This window comes from Curcuma longa, chromosome 8 (assembly GCF_044706935.1).
Source record: "Curcuma longa cultivar G26 ecotype Majalengka, Jawa Barat chromosome 8, ITB_CL_G26_1.1, whole genome shotgun sequence".
NCBI lineage: Eukaryota > Viridiplantae > Streptophyta > Magnoliopsida > Zingiberales > Zingiberaceae > Curcuma > Curcuma longa.
The window spans coordinates 7221175-7240686 of NC_133868.1; the positions used below are offsets into that span (position 1 = coordinate 7221175).

Below are 19512 nucleotides of genomic sequence, written 5' to 3' on the forward strand. Positions count from 1 at the left end.
ATAAGAGGATGATAAGAAATAACTTGATTTGTAGTTGCAAACTCAATAAGCCGGTCAAGTGTACTTTCCTTGTTACACTCCCATGACACATACCTCATTTTCAAAATATTATTGAGGGTTTTAGAAACGGTTAGTTTAACGCTACGCTGCAGTGAAAGAAAATGCCATTTCTGCAAGGACAAGCCGAACCAAGGCGAAAAACTATAAAACACTCAAATGGGGAAGAAATGAAGAATTGGATTGGAATGCTTTATTCTACAAGTGACAAGATCTGTTTTACAAGGACCTGTTTTTGGTCAGTGGTAAAGATAATCAGAAGGGAGTGTTGGTTTCTTTTCCACTGCTTCAGATTGCAAAACAAAGTGCTCCTGTAGTTGAACAAGCAGAGACGTGAAGTAACTGAAAATGAATGGTAATTAATGCAGCATGTCTTTATGCCAAACCTTCGGAATTGTGGTCCATATGTTCGGATCAAAACATAGGTATGATCCTCTTTCATATGCATGTGCCTTCACAAGAGGCTCCGTGGTTGCAACTCTTCTAAACCAAAACTGTGGGTCTATGTGGTATAACCAACCTCGAGAGTACCTGCAAAAACTTTTGATGAGACAGTTGGAAGGCTAGAATGCAGGCATAAATTGTAATGTAGGCCAATTGTTAAGACACTAATAAAAATTACATGCTAACAAACTGGAGCTCACATATTTCCTTGGACAAGGAACAGAAAGCACGGCATTTGATTTGTCTGATGCAAAAATTTGAATAAAAATGTTCCTTCTCAATGACAGATAGATACCAAGATAGTACACAATTTCTTGCATCTATGATCAACAGGTGCACAAATTATTCAGCAAAGAATGAAAACTGGAATTGGAGAAAATTGCCAGGAGTTTAAGATTGTCAATACAAATACTAGTTTAGGGAGTGGAACCCAAATTGAGAACCATAAAAATAGATACTGGAGTATGCAAATAAGTCTAAAGAGGAGAAATTACAGTTCATAAGCCGCATGAACTTGAGCTTCATCTTTTGGCATACTGCAAGAATCAGGAATAACAAAGAAAAAATAAAGGAACAATACTTGCAAGAGAAACATCAAAATAAAAGAGGAATAAAATACCTATAAAAAATGTAAAACAGGGTTGATAGCTGAAATTTCGAGAAATATACTTGCTACAAGCACAAAAAAATCTATTTAGTTATATACTCAAGATTATTCATTAACATTATCATATATAAAAAATGCACAAGCTTACATGTAGGGGAGGAGGTGGTTTGGCATTATAACACATGGGAACGCAATACTCAGGCTCCCCCTTTGCAGGCTCATTAGACCATGGAGAACCAAATGTTTTATGAATATTGTCTGATGAGTTCAAGTTCAGTCCTAGTGTAGTCAAATCAATTCCCATCGCAAGAGATGATAGATCTGGATTGTTCATCACACTCAACAAGCCCGGTAAACCAAATGGATCAGGAGGAATTTGTAACCCCTGAGTTGACCTAACATTCCAATCCCTATAGGATTGACTAACATCAGGTATCTGCTGTAGTCGAAATTGAGATTGGCCTTGTGGTTGTTGATATTGCTGCATCAGCTGATCATATGCACTCATACCAGAAGCTGGAGAAGGATAGTTCAATTGTCTCACTCCGATACTAGGGGCTCCACTGTTTTGAATCTGTACAAAATCAAGGGTGAAACCATATAATTAATAGCAATATATACAATCACCCAATGTAAGCTGTCTAGAAGAAAAAAAAACATTAGATAGAGTAAGATACCTGTGAATAATAATTCCCATGAGATGAAGGAAAGAAATCAGAGCCATGTAAGAGTAGATCTTGATTGTTTCCAGGTGTAAATGGAAGTCCACCACCACTAACTGCAGTAGCATGCAACTGCTGTTGTTGACGATTAGGTGGGAAAGTCCCTCCTATGCTAAATCCAGTAGATCTAGTCATCTAGTTGATTATCAAAATAACAGATGAGTGGAGTAAATTTATGATTGAAGACTGGACGACCAAATGAATTCACCAAGTTCAACTGACAGGTAAATGTGGAGACAGCAAGGTAGAAATACTTTCATGGAGTTGTTCCTTCTGATGCAAATCCACAGAAAAATCTGAGCTACCACCTAAACAGGAAAGGAAAAAAAAAAGGTAATGCGATGGCCTCCTGTCAAACATGGAAGAAGACTGCAGTGGTCTATGCACCTAGCATGTACTATTGCTAAATTAGCAGCTCTGGTGGTATTCACATGATATTATTGTTTTTCTCCAATACAATATCTTCAATGATGACATAAATTTCTTTCACCTTTCTTTTTTAATGCATACTAGTAGCACCATGGTTTTGTGGGATTATCAGAAAGATAAAATAAGAAGCACTTGATAGTAAATCGGTGTAACTCTAATGGATGATAAAATGCGACAGAATAGGTTAAAATGATAAGGGCACACTCAAAGACTCACTATAAAGATATAAGCTGAATATAACTGAAGGTGTAATGGGTAGGGGGCCATAGTAATCTCTATCTAACTTAATTAAAAATGATTTTAATTTAAATATTATTAGTGGTATAGCTATAGCTTTGTATAGAGATCACTGGAGGAATAAAATCCAAGTAGCTGACCACAAATAATTGAGACTAGCATAGCTTGATCATGATGATGATTAACAATTGTATAGTGCAAATGGAAAACATTACTACATCTCAGAAAGACATAAGACAAGCATGTTAATATAATCACAAAACAGATACTTCATTCACAAATAAACCCTCAAGCTCAAACTATATTCATCTAGTACATGTAGTTGAAATTTAGACAAACCTACAATATTCATATATATTAAGAAATGTAATATGTACTATACATGAAATTCCAAATACACAATGTTAAATATAATTTAACCTTTTCCTTGAGTAATAATGCTTACAGCAAAAAATTTTTGTGAGAGACCATTTCTCTAGGCAAATGTGCTTATGACAAAATGTATATTAAAGTGTGTGTGTGTGTGTGTGTGTGTGTGTGTGTGTGTGTGTGTGTGTGTAAGTGTGAGTGATTGAGAGAGAAAACATTTACATAGATTCACACTCAATTTGGTGATGGTAGAGGGAGACCAATAAAAGTGTTAGCCAATGTAATAAAGTATGATTTAAAAAATTAATTTGAATATTACAGGTGATATGGTGTCTCATAAAGCTCAATGGAGGATAAGATTCATGCAGCTGAATCTGAGTAGTTGGGGCAAACACAGTATAATCATAACGATAGTTTGACAAGAGCAACTTATCCATGTTGTAAAAGCAACAATATCATTCTATAGGTGTTATGAAATGTAACTCTGCCCATGGCAGAGTATCCATATTGTAAAAGCAACAATTTCATTCTATAGGTGTTCTAAAATGTAAATCTGCCCATGGCAGAGTATCCATATTGTAAAAGCATCAATTTCATTCTATAGGTATTCTGAAATGTAACTCTGTCCATAGCGAATACTCCAGCATGGTCATTCCTAAGTCCGGATAGAGGAGAAGAGTTGCGTTAAGTTGTCATCCAATGTAAAATATAGATAAATGTCACGTATTGAGAATCCATATAGCCAATCCCACTTAGTGAAATAATGTTTTGATTATTGTTATTGTTATTGAGGTGTTCTAAAATGTGAAGCCAATAGAGGAATGCAGAGCAAAAAGATCCTTTACCTTAAATATTATGAAAATGTCTAAAAGTGATAGATATAATGGACAATAGTGTTGCACAAATCGAATTTAATAGGATAAATAGCCTGAGGTTTAGACCCAAAGAACAAAATAGACTTCATTAGAAATGGAAAAAAACAAGTATGAATCCCCCATACCTTTATAAAAGCTCAATGTTATAAAAAAAACATCCATTTAGGCAACCCTACCTTGTTATTGCATTTGTTATTAGATTTGAACTAATACTAAAGTAGCTCATCAAACTAAGGGAATAACTACACAAGGTTTTTTAATTTAAAATAACATGTCCAATTTCAATTTTTTAAAAAAAACTAGTGAAAGTTGAACCAAGAATATGAGAATAACAATAAAGATGTAAATTGGCTTCTAGAGGAAGCACATAAACATGCAACAACTCACACAACAAAGAAAGGCAGTTTCATTTTCAAGAAAAAGAACCTTTATATCCTGGCAAAGCTGGGAAATCTTCATTTTGTATGCTAAATTCTTGATTTTGCTGAGCAATGGAGCTAACACCAACTCCTTGCTTTCGTGTTGCACCTAAGAATTCACAAGCAGTTGATGTTGCATTTAAATAAAATTTAGAAGAAACTTTGATAACAGCAATTAAGTAAATAAGTCAAATCCGCATACCTAGTTGCCCATGTTGACTTCCAGCTGAGCTTGGCCTTGGGGTTAATTGAGGGAAATCATTCATATATAAAGGAGAACTATCAGCAGCATTAATGTCATTCAACATTCCCATAGAGCTTAAAGGATTATTCCCACCTTGATTCTGGGATAGTGATCCGCCAGATGTAAGATATGAGTTACCAAGCATGCCAAGCATTTGTGGTGCAGCTAACAATTTAAAGTAGAACAATCTCATTTTACTTGCTCACCCAATTACTTCAATAAAAAGGAATAGATGTCTCAGTAGGACTAAAGCACAAATACATGTAAACATACAAATATCAACAAGAATGAGATTCTAGGCAAACTGTTGCATGTACAGGAGCTGATTATCGATAAAATTTGAATTAGAGTGCTAATATTTACCTGAGATAAATGCAGGAAATCAAAATATATGTACCAAAGTTACAGCAAATTTCATATTGGCTAAAACATTTCTAAGAAAGATCTAATTTCACAAGTTTAGTTTCTCAGGGTAATTTGCACAGCAGTGTATTTAAATTTTAGAGAGATTTCTCTGTGTGAAAATGCAACAAAACAAGTTTGTCAAATTAAAGTTTCTAAATCATGCAAATAAATCTTCAAGAGACATCGAGGAAGCTACCCTGTTGGAGCATGCCACCGATCAGTCTGTTGGGTCCTTGTACATTGAAGTTCCCAGATCCACTATTGGCAGCTAAATTTACATGCGAGGCTAAACCAGGCATGGATAATCCTCCAGAGCTGATGTTTCTTCCCATGTTACCACCACCAATGATGGTTCCCATAGTGCTTGCAAGTCGCGGGCCTACATTACCCAAAACAGGAGATACCCCGAAATCAGGAACAGAGCTACGGTTACCAGTAGCTGAACTAGAGGACAGGCCAGAAATTGACCCACCAACTCCATTCATGTTACTACTACCAAAAGAATGATTTCCAACATTAATACCCCCTCTATTTGAGACACTAGGGCCGTGAGTCATCTGCATGAAGAAAAAAATTCAGAATAAAAAACTCAGATTCTAGACGAGAATAAATGCAAAAGACAATATAGCTCATAGTAATAACGTCTGAATACAGAAACCACACATAGCTCAGCAGAAACCAATGCGACATTGAACATACATATGATGCAGTGGGTGGAATTAAATAACAGCTCTCACTAATTGTCCACCCTTTTCAACTATAATTTCTAGGTTATGTATGGTCGTGCCCAAGAGAATATTGGCTGCAGTGGATTATTCATTTTATCAATAAAACCCCCTTCCCAACTATATAAGCCTTTTCCAAGTGTGATGGGACAAAGAAAACATGGCTAAGCAGATATTCACACCAGCTAACATATTCAAAACACCACCTGATGAAGTGAACTATTGTGCCATTAAACTGAGATCAAACCTGAGTCAATGCAACCGAAATATTGTTTGATGCAAACTGCCCACTAGAAATGTTTCCCCCTGGTTGCTGAACACTACCTGATGGGACACCACCCATAGTTACATTTCTTGATGCAAGTGAACCAGGCATGTTTGGTAGGTTGTAGCTTCCATGAACGTTATACAACCCTTGCAGAGCACCTATTTTTGTGCAAACAGTAAAAAAAACTGTGTATAAACAAGGTTTTAAGTAAAAAGTCTAACCGGAGTGATGAAATCCAGGTGTTGTAGCAGACTGACCAGAAAACGATGTAGTGTAGGGTTGACCTGAGGAATTGAGATTTGATGCTGAACCATTATGTGTTGACTGTCACCAAAAGGTCCAGCATTTTTATCAAGAAAAGGGAGACAAGATAAAACACTACCATATGCCAAATTTTATCTAACTTGGTATGGTTAAAGGCAAAAACCATGATGTCACGTATTGTATTTGAACATTTGCAAGATACACCAAAAATTACTCATTTTGTATTACTTTTTAGTACAAATTAGCTTACTCATCCATATTGCAAATTGAGTTCCCTAAAAGCATGTAAAATACGCTAAAATAGGTAATCACAAGTATTACTATAGAATTAACACTGACATTGAAGAATCTAATACAACAACTCAAAAGAAACTGATCATTAGGCAATTTAGACTGCCAAGAATATAATAATGTCCCAAAGCTTGTAGATAAGTTTAAAGGGACGGCAAAAATTTTGCAGCTTGCAAGCAGATAATTTGGCAAAACTGGCATTGGGTTTTATTTTCTTGCATACAATTTTCAAGTCATCATAGGTCTGACCTGAGTTAGTTATATCTTCAAATTCCAAAATTCAAGTTCAGGTAATATGCAATCTTGTCGCATGTGTTAATGAAACAACATAAGCTAGTTATAAATGGAGAAAAATTGGTAATCACTGAATTTATACCAATCTTCACATAAAAACTCAAGCATTTGCAATAGTCGGATCTATGTATATATAACAATTATGCATAAACATATCTATAGAGGATATCAATGAAGAACCCATTAGCCATTACTTTACAATACAACTGAGAAAAGGTTAAGCACTTGTAGCTAAATTTGAGACTCGTACAAAAGTTCCCAGCTTCTTAACTATGAAATTAACGAGACTAATAAGAGTTGACTGAATGACAAAAGGCAGTGGTAGTGCAATAAATAACAAATAACAGTTTAAGAAACAAAAGGTAATTCCATTATCAAGCAATTGTTGACAATGCAAACCACTTAAATCATTCAATAGACCTGTAAATTATAGTCAAAGCTTTTAAATGATTAGATCTGGATAAATAAGAAGAGTGTTACAGTCAACAACTAAAGGAAAAATATAAATGCCATACAGATGCTCGATTGGAAGTATAATAGAAAGGAGAGACAAAAAGCAAAACTCAATTTTGGCATTAAAAGTATCGAGGCCAATAGGAAAAGGAAGTAATATATTTTGTGAAAACCAAAGGAAGTAGCAGTTACATTTAAAAACCCAGACATTATAAATTTTGTATCAAGCGCTCAAGGAATCAGCTCCAAAACAGTGCTCCTTCATTATGTCAGAGTGAATAAAAATATTCTAGATTCCCAATTGCTGCTACGCGTAACCTGAGCTCAAAAAACCAAAGGAATTATTACAGGAAATTCGCCAGTAAATCATATTGATTAGTTTAAATGGAACTAAGTAATCATGCCTATAGCGGATATCACTTTGTTTCTAGCACTGTTGGAAATTTACGTATCTCAAGCAATGAATGTATATGATGGTTTATTTGGCAAAAATATAGGTGAATATGAGAGAGAAGGAAGCGTCACAAGAGTACATATGGATCATGAGTCATGGATCACCTATACACATTTATATATTTTCTTTCTCAAGAAACTTGGCGGCAATAGCAAGCCTTAACTCAGACTCAAATGAGAAATGAGTCAGGAATTTATAATAGGTGAAAATCCTAATCGACCCAAAATCAGCAAAGAACATCAGATATCACTCCAAAGTTCTTGAAACAAAAATCGAGGGATAGAGACGGAGACACCAGGTTCAAAAGCAGGAGGACCAGTTCCAAACAAATCAAAATAATCATTCACTAATGATACGCTTATATTCATAGGTACAGAGACTCAGCAAGTCGTGTTAGTCATGACATTTTCGTAAGAGAAAACAAAAAGAACCATTCTTGACTCTACACCTCTCAGATAAAATGACAAAAAAATGATAATACAAAACCAAGCGGATCGAGGAGCAATCTCTGCTCATGGCATTCCTGAAACGAAATGACACCGACCGTACGACTTCAGATCGAAACCCTAAACCGAAATTAATCCGGCAGAAGGAACAAGTTAGCGCAAGCAACACGACAAACATCGAGATGGCCATGGACAGGGGAAGGAGGAGATAGAGATTAGTACCAAAAGAATTCAAGTAGATGAACGAGGTCTCGTCTCGCGGACGCCAGCGAACAAGAAGCGTGAGTGAGACCTCCAAGACTCCAATCGGCGGCGTGGCTTCGGGAACGGAAAGTGAACTATAAAGATGAAGCATTCAGATGACCCGACCGGCTCGTCATGGTGCGGAGTCCGGTCCGAACTGTGACGAACCGCACCCGGTTGGGTTTCTTGGAAATTATGAACAGTATAAAGGTTAAAAACCTATTGAAGAAATACAGATGATTTATTTTTTTTGGGTGAATTATTGTAAATTAATTTTTAAGTAAATAAAAAAAATTAATATTTAAAACTATTTAAGTAACAAAGAAAGTTAAGGTATATTCTTTTAAAATATATCAGACAATCTTTATGGACTAGGTTCATTTTAATTTTTCTTTTTTATTTACTCGATTAAAACATTAAATCTGAATAGTGAAATTAATAAATAATAATACAAAAATACATAATCAACATAAACAACAGGAATTTAAGAGCTAACGGACGAAGCGGACCTCGGATGATACGCCGTTACCGTCAGGGAAAGTGATAAGAACTAATCAACTGATGGACGAAAATGTGTCTTCGACGCCCACGAAACGTACTCGGAGTTTGGTTGGAGCAGAAACGTGGGCCGACTTAGGCCGATAAGATTACGAAGAGTAATAATTGAAGGTTGGACGTCCCTACAATGACGCAAGTTCGGTAACCTCACCTCCCGGTGTTCATATTCGTCCAGATTGCTATAAATGAGACCCTTGGGGTGCTTCTTCCTCTGCATTTGATCATCTCATCAAGAGGCTCTCGAGTCCTTTCTCTTCTCTCCAGGTATATATAATTTTTTATGTCCTTTTGATTATTCAACATTATTGTTTTATTTTGAGGGTTCTCTTTGTTGATATGGTTGTCTTGATAGATTGTTATTAGTCTTGATTATGTTGTCTCAACGTGTTTCTTGTAATTTCTGTATTTTTTTAGGTCAGATCTGTTGATGATATTTTCTTCAAATTGTTCGACGCAAATTAGTCTCTTTTTCCCTCTCTTTTTTCTTTTGTTTCTGATGATTGATCTATAGTTATCTTCGATCTGTGTGATTGTATGCTAATTATGCTTTATTAGTCAATCAGATGCAGATCTTCGTTAAAACTCTGACTGGCAAGACCATCACCCTTGAGGTGGAGTCTTCTGACACCATCGACAATGTAAAAGCCAAGATTCAGGACAAGGAGGGGATCCCTCCGGACCAGCAAAGGTTGATCTTTGCCGGGAAGCAGCTCGAGGACGGTCGCACCCTTGCGGACTACAACATCCAGAAAGAATCTACTCTCCACCTTGTGCTCCGTCTCCGTGGTGGCATGCAGATCTTCGTTAAAACCCTAACCGGCAAGACTATCACACTTGAGGTTGAATCGTCTGATACGATTGATAATGTTAAAGCCAAGATCCAGGACAAGGAGGGCATCCCCCCGGACCAGCAAAGGTTGATTTTTGCTGGCAAGCAGCTTGAAGATGGCCGCACGTTGGCCGACTACAATATCCAGAAGGAGTCTACCCTTCACCTTGTGCTCCGCCTTCGTGGTGGTATGCAGATCTTCGTTAAAACCTTGACTGGCAAGACCATCACCCTTGAGGTTGAGAGCTCCGACACTATTGACAATGTCAAGGCTAAGATCCAGGACAAGGAGGGCATCCCCCCAGACCAGCAAAGGTTGATTTTTGCCGGCAAGCAGCTGGAGGACGGCCGCACCCTAGCAGATTACAATATTCAGAAGGAGTCCACCCTCCACCTTGTGCTCCGCCTGCGAGGTGGCATGCAGATCTTTGTCAAGACCTTGACGGGCAAGACCATCACCCTCGAGGTGGAGAGCTCAGACACCATCGACAACGTGAAGGCCAAGATCCAGGATAAGGAGGGCATCCCCCCAGATCAGCAAAGACTCATCTTTGCCGGCAAGCAGCTGGAAGACGGCCGCACCTTGGCTGATTACAACATCCAGAAGGAGTCTACCCTTCACTTGGTGCTGAGGCTGAGGGGAGGAATGCAAATATTCGTCAAGACCCTCACTGGTAAAACCATCACTCTGGAGGTTGAGAGCTCGGACACGATTGACAATGTGAAGGCGAAAATACAGGACAAGGAGGGGATCCCACCGGATCAACAGAGGCTCATCTTTGCAGGGAAGCAGCTTGAGGACGGCCGCACCCTGGCGGACTACAACATTCAAAAGGAATCCACCCTTCACCTGGTGCTCCGCCTTCGTGGTGGCCAATAAACTTCCGCCATCCTTTGCGCTGTTTTCGGGGGTCTTTTATCAAGTTTCATATGATCAATGCCTATTTAGTAGTCTGTCTGTGTGTCGAGTCTGTTAGTGTTGGTGTTATGGTTTGTGTTTGTGCTCCGTTCCTTCATGGTATTGTCGGTTGTTAAACAATGTGGTGTTTCTGATTCTAGTTTAAAAGTTTAGTGCAATGCAACTATGCAAATGCACATCGTAATATACTATTGGCTGGTGTTTGTGTTCTTCGTGTTCAGATTTTTTTTTCGTAGTTTTCATTTCTGAAACAACAAGCTTTCCAACCTAACACTTACATCATCTTTATCGGACACAATGACATTCACAAATGTTATTTTGTTTATTAAGGTTTTTCATAGTCTTATTTGAAATTGATAGTGCAATCATGTTTCATAAGTGGTTAAATTTGATTAGTTTTTTATGTGCGCTCAGAGTGTAAGTTGATTGAAAGATTAAGCGGTTAAATGTTGGTTTGATGACTTAAATAGTTTTGAGTAAGATGAACTCAAAAGCATCAATGAGTTGGGAGATTACGAACAGTAATCAATATTGTAGCTGAATCTCAAACTAAGATTTTAAGAATTTTTAAGTAAATTACATCCTTTTTTCTTAACTAAAGTGTTAAGCCAACTTAGCCTAGGGGGAAGATAGAGAAAGTAAACATGGAGAAAAGCAACTTGAAATGAATATATCTTAAAGGAGTTCTAAGTGATAAGGTAGAATTTTCCATTTTTTTTCTTGGTGTTGGCACTTTCAATCTTTAATTCTTTAGTGCCTTTTCTATTATGAGGTAATGGAGAGGATGAAATAATTTGAGGCTCATATAAATCGAGACAAAGTCTGTTACCCATCAAATTGAGGCTTTTCTCAAACGGAGGCCATTGATCTTCATAAACAGAGGCTTCTTTTCTGCGTTTGGTGGTGACTACTTTTGTTGTAGGAAGTCTCATAAAGATACGAGAGTATTAAGTATTGGTTCTTAGATCAACATGGGCATTGATCGCTCATGTTTAGAAAGCTCAAATAGTGTATGATACAGAGAGAGCCTAATTAGACAAATAAATCATCAGACACTTTTATTAGATGATGTCTAATGGGACCTGTAAGACTTTAAGTCAAGTAGACATATATATGAGTAGAACACGCTTGTCACATATTTTTGTTAGGTTACTTGGACCAATCAATTGGATTGGATGGTCCATCAAACTTGTCAAACCTTTCAAGTTGCACAAGTAGATAAGTGAGTTGGACAAACAAGATGTGTATCCCTTACTCCTACATTTTAAATTTGAACTAAATTGGGCCGTGGATGATATTTTGTAGGCTTGTCGAGCTTGTGCTACGTTGGGCCAAACATAAATCGTTAACTCCCTCCTCGATCAGTGAAAATTCCAATCAATCGATAAATCATCCCAACACGACTTCCAAATTGACCAAAAACACGCAAAGAATGAATGATTGGTTCATGGCGACTCGGCACAAGGTCAACTCTTCCCCACTACGACACAGTCTGTTATCATCGCTGGTTATTGGCCAATTTCGACGACTTTGAACTTGCACGTTCTTTAACCAAGCAAGGCTGGATCTTACCCGGCCACCACCAACCACCTTTGTGCTTTCTTGATCTCTATTTAACACCTTCTCTTCTTCTACTTTCTCCCATCCATCTACTTCTTAGCAGGCATTAGGCATTAAGCATCAAGCATCTCCTCTGCAGCCTCTTCCCCGGCATCGAAGCAGAGCAGAAATGGCGACGCTGAGAGCTCTGGTGGCGGCCATGGCAATGGTGACCTTTTTTGAGGTCGCATTGTGCGTCAACTACGACGTCGGAGGCCCAGCCGGCGCCTGGGATCTCTCAACTAACTACACGCACTGGGTTTCCGGCAAGACATTTCGCCTCGGGGACACTCTGAGTGAGTTTTTAAATCTTCAGCTTGTTCTTGTTTCAAATCTAGCTATTTGTGAGTGAGAAAACATAATGGTCCATCGATTGCAGCTTTCACATACCCGCCGGCGGCCCACGACGTGCTGGAGGTGGACAGCACCGGCTACAGCGCGTGCAACGCGGGCTCTTCGACATTCCGTAGTGCGACAGGCAACACAGTGGTCAGACTCACCACCACCGGCAAACGATACTTCATCTGCGGAGTTGCCACCCACTGCAGCCAGGGAATGCAACTCGAGATCGACGTCGTCGGTGCCGTCGGCAAGGCCTCCCCGCCGAGCAACTCTCCACCTCCACCATCTCCTGTTTCTGGCTCCGCTTCCCCAGCGCAGGCGCCAGCGTCCTCTACCCCGCCGCCCCCGCTCCCCGCTGCCCTCGCCACCGAACGCGGCGGTGCCCGGCAGCATTACCGGGGAGGCCAAGGTGACGCTCGGATTGGGTCTGGCAACGGTCATGATGGCTTTAGGCCTATAGATTTAAATTTGTTCATCCAATTTCTACTTGTTAAGATTTTACGGGTTTTGTATGGATATTACAATATTTATAATCTTGACCATGAAATAAACAAAAATGATTCCGTTTCTTTCTGGCAAATTTCATGGCTTGCTCTTTATAGTAAACACGACCTTAATAAAGTCAAAGGCATGAACTCAACGTGCAGCTTCCAAAACATAATCCTTGCAGAATCATTGACTAGAATTCCGCATTTGGCGGATCTTCACCATCTACAAGGGCTGACCTAACTTAAGTTATTTAAAATTGATTCTAAAATACGTTTTGAGCATCATCTTTAACTTCATCGTTGACTAAGAGCCTTGACTTGTGAAAATAATTTTATTCTTTAGGGCAGCCTCTTCTCCTACCGAAGGACAAAAACGTCTGGCCTCAAATAACTTTTACTGTTTGGATCAAAGAAATAATAATTTTCAACTGAAATTCGTCGTGCCTATTAACGATTTATGGTACCTCAAAAACGTCGTGCATTTAACTTATCTCCCTAATGCCTGACCATGTCCGCCGACAAATCCTGCTCCACAAAGCTCTTCAAACATCAGCACAATCACTTCCACCCCAGAAATCTTCGAGGCCGAGTTAAGATCTGTTCCTGTTGAGATCTGCACCTGGAAGCTTCGACCACCTTCTCCCACACTAAGACTGTAGAGGGGAAGACGAAGAGGAAAGCTTGAGGATAGCACCTGCACAGAAAAGGGAAGTGAGAGGGAAGGCCAGGAGGGTCCTGGCGCGACCACTCCGATGCTTAAGTCAGTAGGGGGAGAAAGGAGGTGAAACTGGGAGAGAGGAAGTAGGAAATGTTTCATCGCATACCTCTCTTCGATGACCCACTAACCTTTTATATAGTTGGGTATTGGAGAGTCAAATCGAGGATATGACTAACGTCCCATCGCCGTTATGAATGTGTCAGAGAACAGGCATGACCCATACTAACGTCCCATCATTAGTCAGCATTTTAGGGGATCCGCTACACCACTTATCGAAGATTCACTATGATGACATACCGGAATGTCAGGGGAACATTCATAACCTAACGATAGGGAAGTGGTCTTTTCAGAGATTTAGAGTATATTAATGACCTAGGATGCATGCCCGAGCCGAGCAGGACCAACCAAATAACGAAGAAGGTCTGTGGACCCTATGAGATCGAGCCACCTGACAAGCACCGATAAGAGCATTATACGAGCCGAGTGGATGGGACGTGCTGCGACACTCGTGTCTTGATAAGACACCGGTCTTGGAGACCCTTACTGTTGACGGAGTAGGAGGGTTCGGCTCGGTCCTTGGAGAGGGTTCGGCTCGGTCCTTGGACGGCTTGGTCCTTGGGTCCATAGGCCTTGGTTTGGTCCCTTGGTCCGATGTCGAGATATCGTGTTCGACCTCTTCCATCTGGTTCGTTTAACCAGATCGGATATATACATCCATAACAAGATCCGACGAGTCGCTCGTTGTCAATCCCCATCAGCTCCATACAACCGTCAAAGATATGCAGAGGAGAGGAGCTTCCATGTCTCAGCCACCATGAACAAAAACAGAAACAGATTCTAGATATTTTGAGGATATGCGAGGTTGGATTTGTGGGACAGCTTCAGTTCCTACTGGGTATAGGAAGAACTGGGAAATGGTGCTCTGCTGCTAGGAATGCAACAGATTGTCGTTAGGCGTTGGCCTTCGTTGGATCAACTCCTATCTCAGCCTACTTATTACTTCAAATAATACCATATTGGCTGTTTTGCTTGCTTCTCCTCTTCTTTGTTTCTATGCAGGAGAGCTTCCAAATTTCGATTGGTCAAGTGACCAACATCTAATCCCCCAAAAAGAATTCTGAACCACTTCTAACACCTGCATACTGTTTAACAGTTCCTAAAAACATAGTTCAAGCATATTACATTCACCAGAGCCATTAAATTGCAGAATTTCCTAAACATTCAGTTATTGGAAGTAACACTGTGATCGTATCAAAAGTTTTTACAGCATATTTCCTAATCGTGTAAATATAAAGTAGTCAACCCTGGCTAAGAATCCCTGAATGTCAGTGACATGATTTAATCATATGCCCTTCATATATTTTGAATCTCTCATCAACTCGAGAAACAGCCTCCACATTGTCCTCAAATATAATGCATCCAGTGATTAAAGTTCGGGCAAATTGCTATTATAGTCATCCATCACTTGCAACTAGCTATTTCTACCAGCATTGTCAGTGACAAAAAAAAAAAAGTTGCAGCATGCCAGCAACTATTTACCTTAAGTAACCGAAGACGATCCCACATAGCTTTGTCATGTCCCTCTCATTAAAGACCTCTTTCCTATTTTATCATCCATCTATTTCCTGCTTCAGGAATCACAGTTCTCCCTAAACTTCATGGTGGTCCATTCCCTATTTGTATTCGGCATCCAGCTTCTAATAGTTCTATTTGGCATCTCCAGCTTCTGATATTAAATGTTTCAAAAATATCCTGAGAAGATCCATTATTGATATCTAATTCTGGTCTCCAGTGAAGTTTCATGCATCTGAAGACAACAATGGTGTACAGTATGCAAATGCATTGATGAATATTTGTATGCTAGCAAAATACCAGGGGTTACAGACTTACATGTACAATTCATCTAGATAACATCTTAGATAAATCTAAACAACAACAAATCCTCATAAATGGTGCTAATTTTACACCTTAAGGGAATAAATTAAATCAGAAGTTCTCGAATATTCAGTAACGACTAGAAGTAATATAAACTTGCTTGTTCAACTCTCCAAACAAACAAACAAACAGAAAAGTAACTAAAGTATGAGCAATATCTATATCTGAACCAGTATCTACCAAAATCATTCACGTCACTCATGGGTTTACTTGAAGAAAGAAAATTGAAACAGGTCCTTTTTATCTGACTTTGAACATATGTATTATCAGCCATTATTTGCATAGTAGCTTGAATTGTGACAGCCGAACTTTTCAAATCACAGTTTGAATCAAAATAAAAAGGTTAATAGTTCTATAATGTGATGACTTGATAGAGAGTGATTAAGAATTCAAGCAAAAGACAATGACTCGAGGTATTCCCAACTCACAAAAAGCAACAGATTATTTCAACTCACTAGAAACCAAGAAAATGCTCTCCCACAAGAAACAGATGCTGAACTACTTTAATGATAATCTTCAGGTCAGCATCAATGAAACAGAGGGAAACACCACTATCATATTATTTTTCCATAGAGAAACTAAGATCAAGCTAACAAGTTACGACATTTTCCATATAAACAGGATTTTTCTTTCTAAAACTACTACAAAACAAAGAAGAAGGGTTCTAACAAACAAAAAAAAAAGGATCAAACTGATTTTCATTCTTTTCACAGGAGGTTTCAGGTAAATAAATCCATCAAGCAAGTAGCTTCACTGACTTATGTTTGCTGATATGCAGGGAGAGGAGAAAATTCTGAGACTACAAGCTAATTCCATGGCATTCTTCCCAATCTTTTGATTCATATCGCTGGCCAAAACAGAGCAGAGGTCCAAAATCCCTTCTCCGATGGCTTCCAAAGCCATCTCTTTGCTATCGGAACAAACCAAGCTGAGCACCACGAGGGCGTGTTCCACGCCCCTTGGGTTCCCTGTTTTAACGACGTCAGCCAATGCTCTAAGGAATCCTATCGTCTTCCTCATCTCCTCCTTCCCCTCGCGGCACTTGGCGAGGAGTCCTAAGACACGCACGGCCCTTTCCGACCCTTCACCAGCGAAGCTGATGAGAGGCGCCACCGCACCAGCCCGCACAGCCCGTCTCCGGTTCTCGGCGAACTTGCACAGTTCATGGAGAGCCGTGGCCGCCTCCCTCCGCTGCCGGCCGTCGCCGCCGCTGAGTAGGGCCACTAGGCTGGGAATGGCGGCTGGGTGGGCTCCGATTGTGGCTTTGTTGACGTCAACAATGGCGAGGCTGGTCAGGAAGGTAGCAGCGAGGGCCGCGACAGGTCCACCGCGGAGTGCCGAGACGACGGGGTCGAGGGCGCCCTCGGCGAGGAGACCGAGGCGCGTGTCGTCCCCATCGAGGGAGATGTGGAGGAGGGCGCGGAGGGCCAGGTCCTGGATGTCGGGGCGGTCGGGAGCGTCTGCGTGGCGGATGAGGACAGAGGTGGCGTCGGAGTCGACGACGAGGCGGCGAGAGGCGGCGCTCCCACTCTGGGCGAGGCGGAGAACGGCGGAGAGAGTAGTGGCGTCGGAGGGGAAGGAGAATCGAGAGAGGAGGAGGGAGTCGAGGTGATCATCGGAGGAGGAGGAGGAGGCGGCGGCGGAGGGGCGACGGGCGAGGTAGGACGAGATGAGGCTGCGAAGGGCGTAGTTGGGGATAAGCGAAGGCGAGAGAGGGAGGGGGACTTTTGTGACTGGGCAGGTGCGGTTACCGGCGTCGAGCCAGCGCTGCGGGAGATTGGGCTGGATAGAAGCGCGGTCGAAGGTGTGGCCGGAGGATAAAATCACCGGGTCCGTCATCACCTCCCGGGAGATTGGGCACCGGAAGTCATCCGGTAACTGCAACTCCATCTCTCTCTCTCTCTCTCTCTCTCTCTCTCTCTCTCTTCGCCTTCTTCGGTGGCGACCAGGCTTTGCAGCTGCATGGAGAAGTCAAGAGAAGGGAGACGAACCAAATCTCATAGAGATTTGTGGTGAGTCGATAAGATGTTGCGATCTCTAGTCAAAGATGACATGGCAACGGCTAAATCCTGGTGTCAACGGATCATATCTAGCTTGGACGATATCAGATCAGTCCATGCCAGGTCAGACATGGCCCACGTACGGATCAAACCCGTGACATTATACTCGCCTGTTCAACTTCAGCACGGACCTAGTCCATCTATGTGTCAACTTAAGCTCAGGCTTATTAGACTAAAAATTATTGTAAAATAAAAATAAATAAAAGAGTGATATTTGATGCGACAAAAAATTCCTTAGTTTTATTATCTTTTTCTTTCTAGTGTTTGCCTTCTAATAAAAATAACTAGAACACTAAAAATGAGGTTCTCTTTGGTATGAAAAACCAAAGAACAGGGAGGAATGAAAAATGCATCTGGTTCTTTGTGTTATTGCCGATAAGCTTTGTCACAATTTCAAGACTTCTGCAGCTGAAGTATTCATTGCAATTGTTAATATGGAAAATTGTTTGCTCGTTTTCTATATTAAAATGTTCCTGAATTCTTTTGATCTTGTTGCTGGCTGGTTCATCCAGTCAAGTGCCTACAATATTGTGATCATCGTATATTCTTGTTATTAATTTCTGGTACATGCGAAGAACCATGAAACTACCAGCACGTACAGCTACAAGATTAACACGCTAACCATTATAGAACCATGAAACTTCTCATCATACCATTAATTACAGTAGTACACAACGATATGTTAGTACTGTCACATGTATGTTCTGCAACTGATGAAAAGCCTAAAACTGCACACAAGCAAGAACCTCACCAGCCATGGTCAACAAGATTAGAAGCATACTGGCGTTGTTGCTCGCAGTGCTATTGTTGCTGCGACGGTAGTTAGTATGGTCGTTCCTCGCCTTGGCTGCCGCAGCAGCTCCAAGGATTGGAATTGCTGATCCAGAGCCCGAGCTACTCGACGACGGCACGTTGTCCTCGCTGCTGCCTCCGTGTGTGCTGCCGCTTTCGCTGCTCCCTCCGTGTGTGCTGCCGCTTTCGCTGCTCCTTAACAACCTTTCTGCTGCTGCTTTCTCCTCATCCTCTGCAGGAGCGTAAAGATTGAATTTTTAAATCTCATCCCCTTTTTTTTTCTGGCTAGATTATTCCCTAAAGAATTAATCGATCGCTAACAGGGAAGACATGGAAAACTCATGGGAATTAAAACCTGAATCACGCATTAAACTTGTGCGTTTGGAGTGGAGTGGTTGCAGAGCGCATATATTAAAGCAAATGATGAAGAGTAAGAGCAAAGCTGATCTAGTGTTTTCCATGGCGAGGCCAGAACAGTGTATGCGTCGAGGATCGTTTCTCCTGATCTCTTCCTTCTCGACCATAACAATTCCAGTAGTAACGTCTCCTTCGAATTTCTTGAATGGACGCAAAAACAGGGCATATAGAAGATGGACTGGCAGTGGAATTGGTTCGAGATTAATATTGTGCTGAATTAAGTTCTGTCCTCACATTTTTCGGTGCCAACGAATCTTCTTTTTTTTTTTTTTTTGCCACTAACATGGAAAAAAGGCGTAACGAATCTAAACAAACATCCATTAGATAAGTGTTCTGAAAAGGAGATGGGCCTCGCTCTGAATTTGTTCCACCGCGTCGATAGCACACTGAAACGCAAACAAATATCCATTAGACAAATGTTCTGAAAAGGACATCGGCCTGGTTATTCCACCACGCTGATAGCACACTGAAACCGCTATTGATTCAATTCTCAACTCCATAATCCCATGATTGTTTTGCTAGGGACGAGGATCCGAGTGAAACTGAATATCGAATTGAATTTATTAAAATATATTATTTTTATTATTCAATAAAAAAAGTAATTTAATC

General features: G+C 40.4%; 4 protein-coding genes, 1 non-coding gene and 1 pseudogene across 10 annotated transcripts; 3 read left to right on the forward strand and 3 right to left on the reverse strand.

Annotated features, from left to right (window-relative positions):
* Nucleotides 1-228: 228 nt before the first annotated feature.
* LOC141833526 (putative NOT transcription complex subunit VIP2) lies at nucleotides 229-8307 on the reverse strand. Of its 5 annotated transcripts, XM_074720998.1 has the most exons (15): nucleotides 8226-8307; nucleotides 7296-7421; nucleotides 6023-6125; nucleotides 5781-5959; nucleotides 5281-5365; nucleotides 5005-5187; nucleotides 4362-4568; nucleotides 4167-4268; nucleotides 2053-2138; nucleotides 1786-1965; nucleotides 1257-1682; nucleotides 1121-1173; nucleotides 996-1037; nucleotides 444-588; nucleotides 229-368 (listed from the first exon to the last, which is right to left on the reverse strand). In XM_074720998.1, exons 2-15 carry the CDS (start codon nucleotides 7311-7313, stop codon nucleotides 297-299), a joined length of 1881 nt encoding a protein of 626 aa, XP_074577099.1. In that variant the 5' UTR covers nucleotides 7314-7421; nucleotides 8226-8307; the 3' UTR covers nucleotides 229-296. The 5 variants fall into 5 exon arrangements, with proteins under 5 accessions (XP_074577099.1, XP_074577098.1, XP_074577097.1 ...); XM_074720997.1 differs by having other exon boundaries at nucleotides 5005-5365; nucleotides 6059-6125; XM_074720996.1 differs by having other exon boundaries at nucleotides 5005-5365.
* Nucleotides 6023-6100, forward strand: LOC141834258 (small nucleolar RNA snoR35). The gene has a single exon (XR_012602307.1). It is a non-coding gene; the product is annotated as a small nucleolar RNA snoR35 (small nucleolar RNA).
* A 705-nt stretch (nucleotides 8308-9012) lies between the features above and the next one.
* LOC141833069 (polyubiquitin) lies at nucleotides 9013-10738 on the forward strand. Of its 2 annotated transcripts, none has more exons than XM_074720467.1 (2): nucleotides 9013-9068; nucleotides 9360-10738. In XM_074720467.1, the coding sequence occupies exon 2, from the start codon at nucleotides 9368-9370 to the stop codon at nucleotides 10511-10513; it is 1146 nt and encodes a 381-aa protein (XP_074576568.1). In that variant the 5' UTR covers nucleotides 9013-9068; nucleotides 9360-9367; the 3' UTR covers nucleotides 10514-10738. The 2 variants fall into 2 exon arrangements, with proteins under 2 accessions (XP_074576568.1, XP_074576567.1); XM_074720466.1 differs by having other exon boundaries at nucleotides 9016-9068; nucleotides 9368-10738.
* Nucleotides 10739-12210: 1472 nt separating this feature from the next.
* Nucleotides 12211-13026, forward strand: LOC141833072 (umecyanin-like; annotated as a pseudogene).
* Nucleotides 13027-16211: 3185 nt separating this feature from the next.
* LOC141833071 (U-box domain-containing protein 8-like) lies at nucleotides 16212-17609 on the reverse strand. The gene has a single exon (XM_074720468.1). It carries the CDS (start codon nucleotides 17522-17524, stop codon nucleotides 16385-16387), a length of 1140 nt encoding a protein of 379 aa, XP_074576569.1. The 5' UTR covers nucleotides 17525-17609; the 3' UTR covers nucleotides 16212-16384.
* Nucleotides 17610-18278: 669 nt separating this feature from the next.
* LOC141834173 (uncharacterized) lies at nucleotides 18279-19090 on the reverse strand. The gene is made up of 2 exons (XM_074721623.1): nucleotides 18842-19090; nucleotides 18279-18718 (listed from the first exon to the last, which is right to left on the reverse strand). The coding sequence occupies exons 1-2, from the start codon at nucleotides 19008-19010 to the stop codon at nucleotides 18417-18419; spliced, it is 471 nt and encodes a 156-aa protein (XP_074577724.1). The 5' UTR covers nucleotides 19011-19090; the 3' UTR covers nucleotides 18279-18416.
* Nucleotides 19091-19512: the final 422 nt, after the last annotated feature.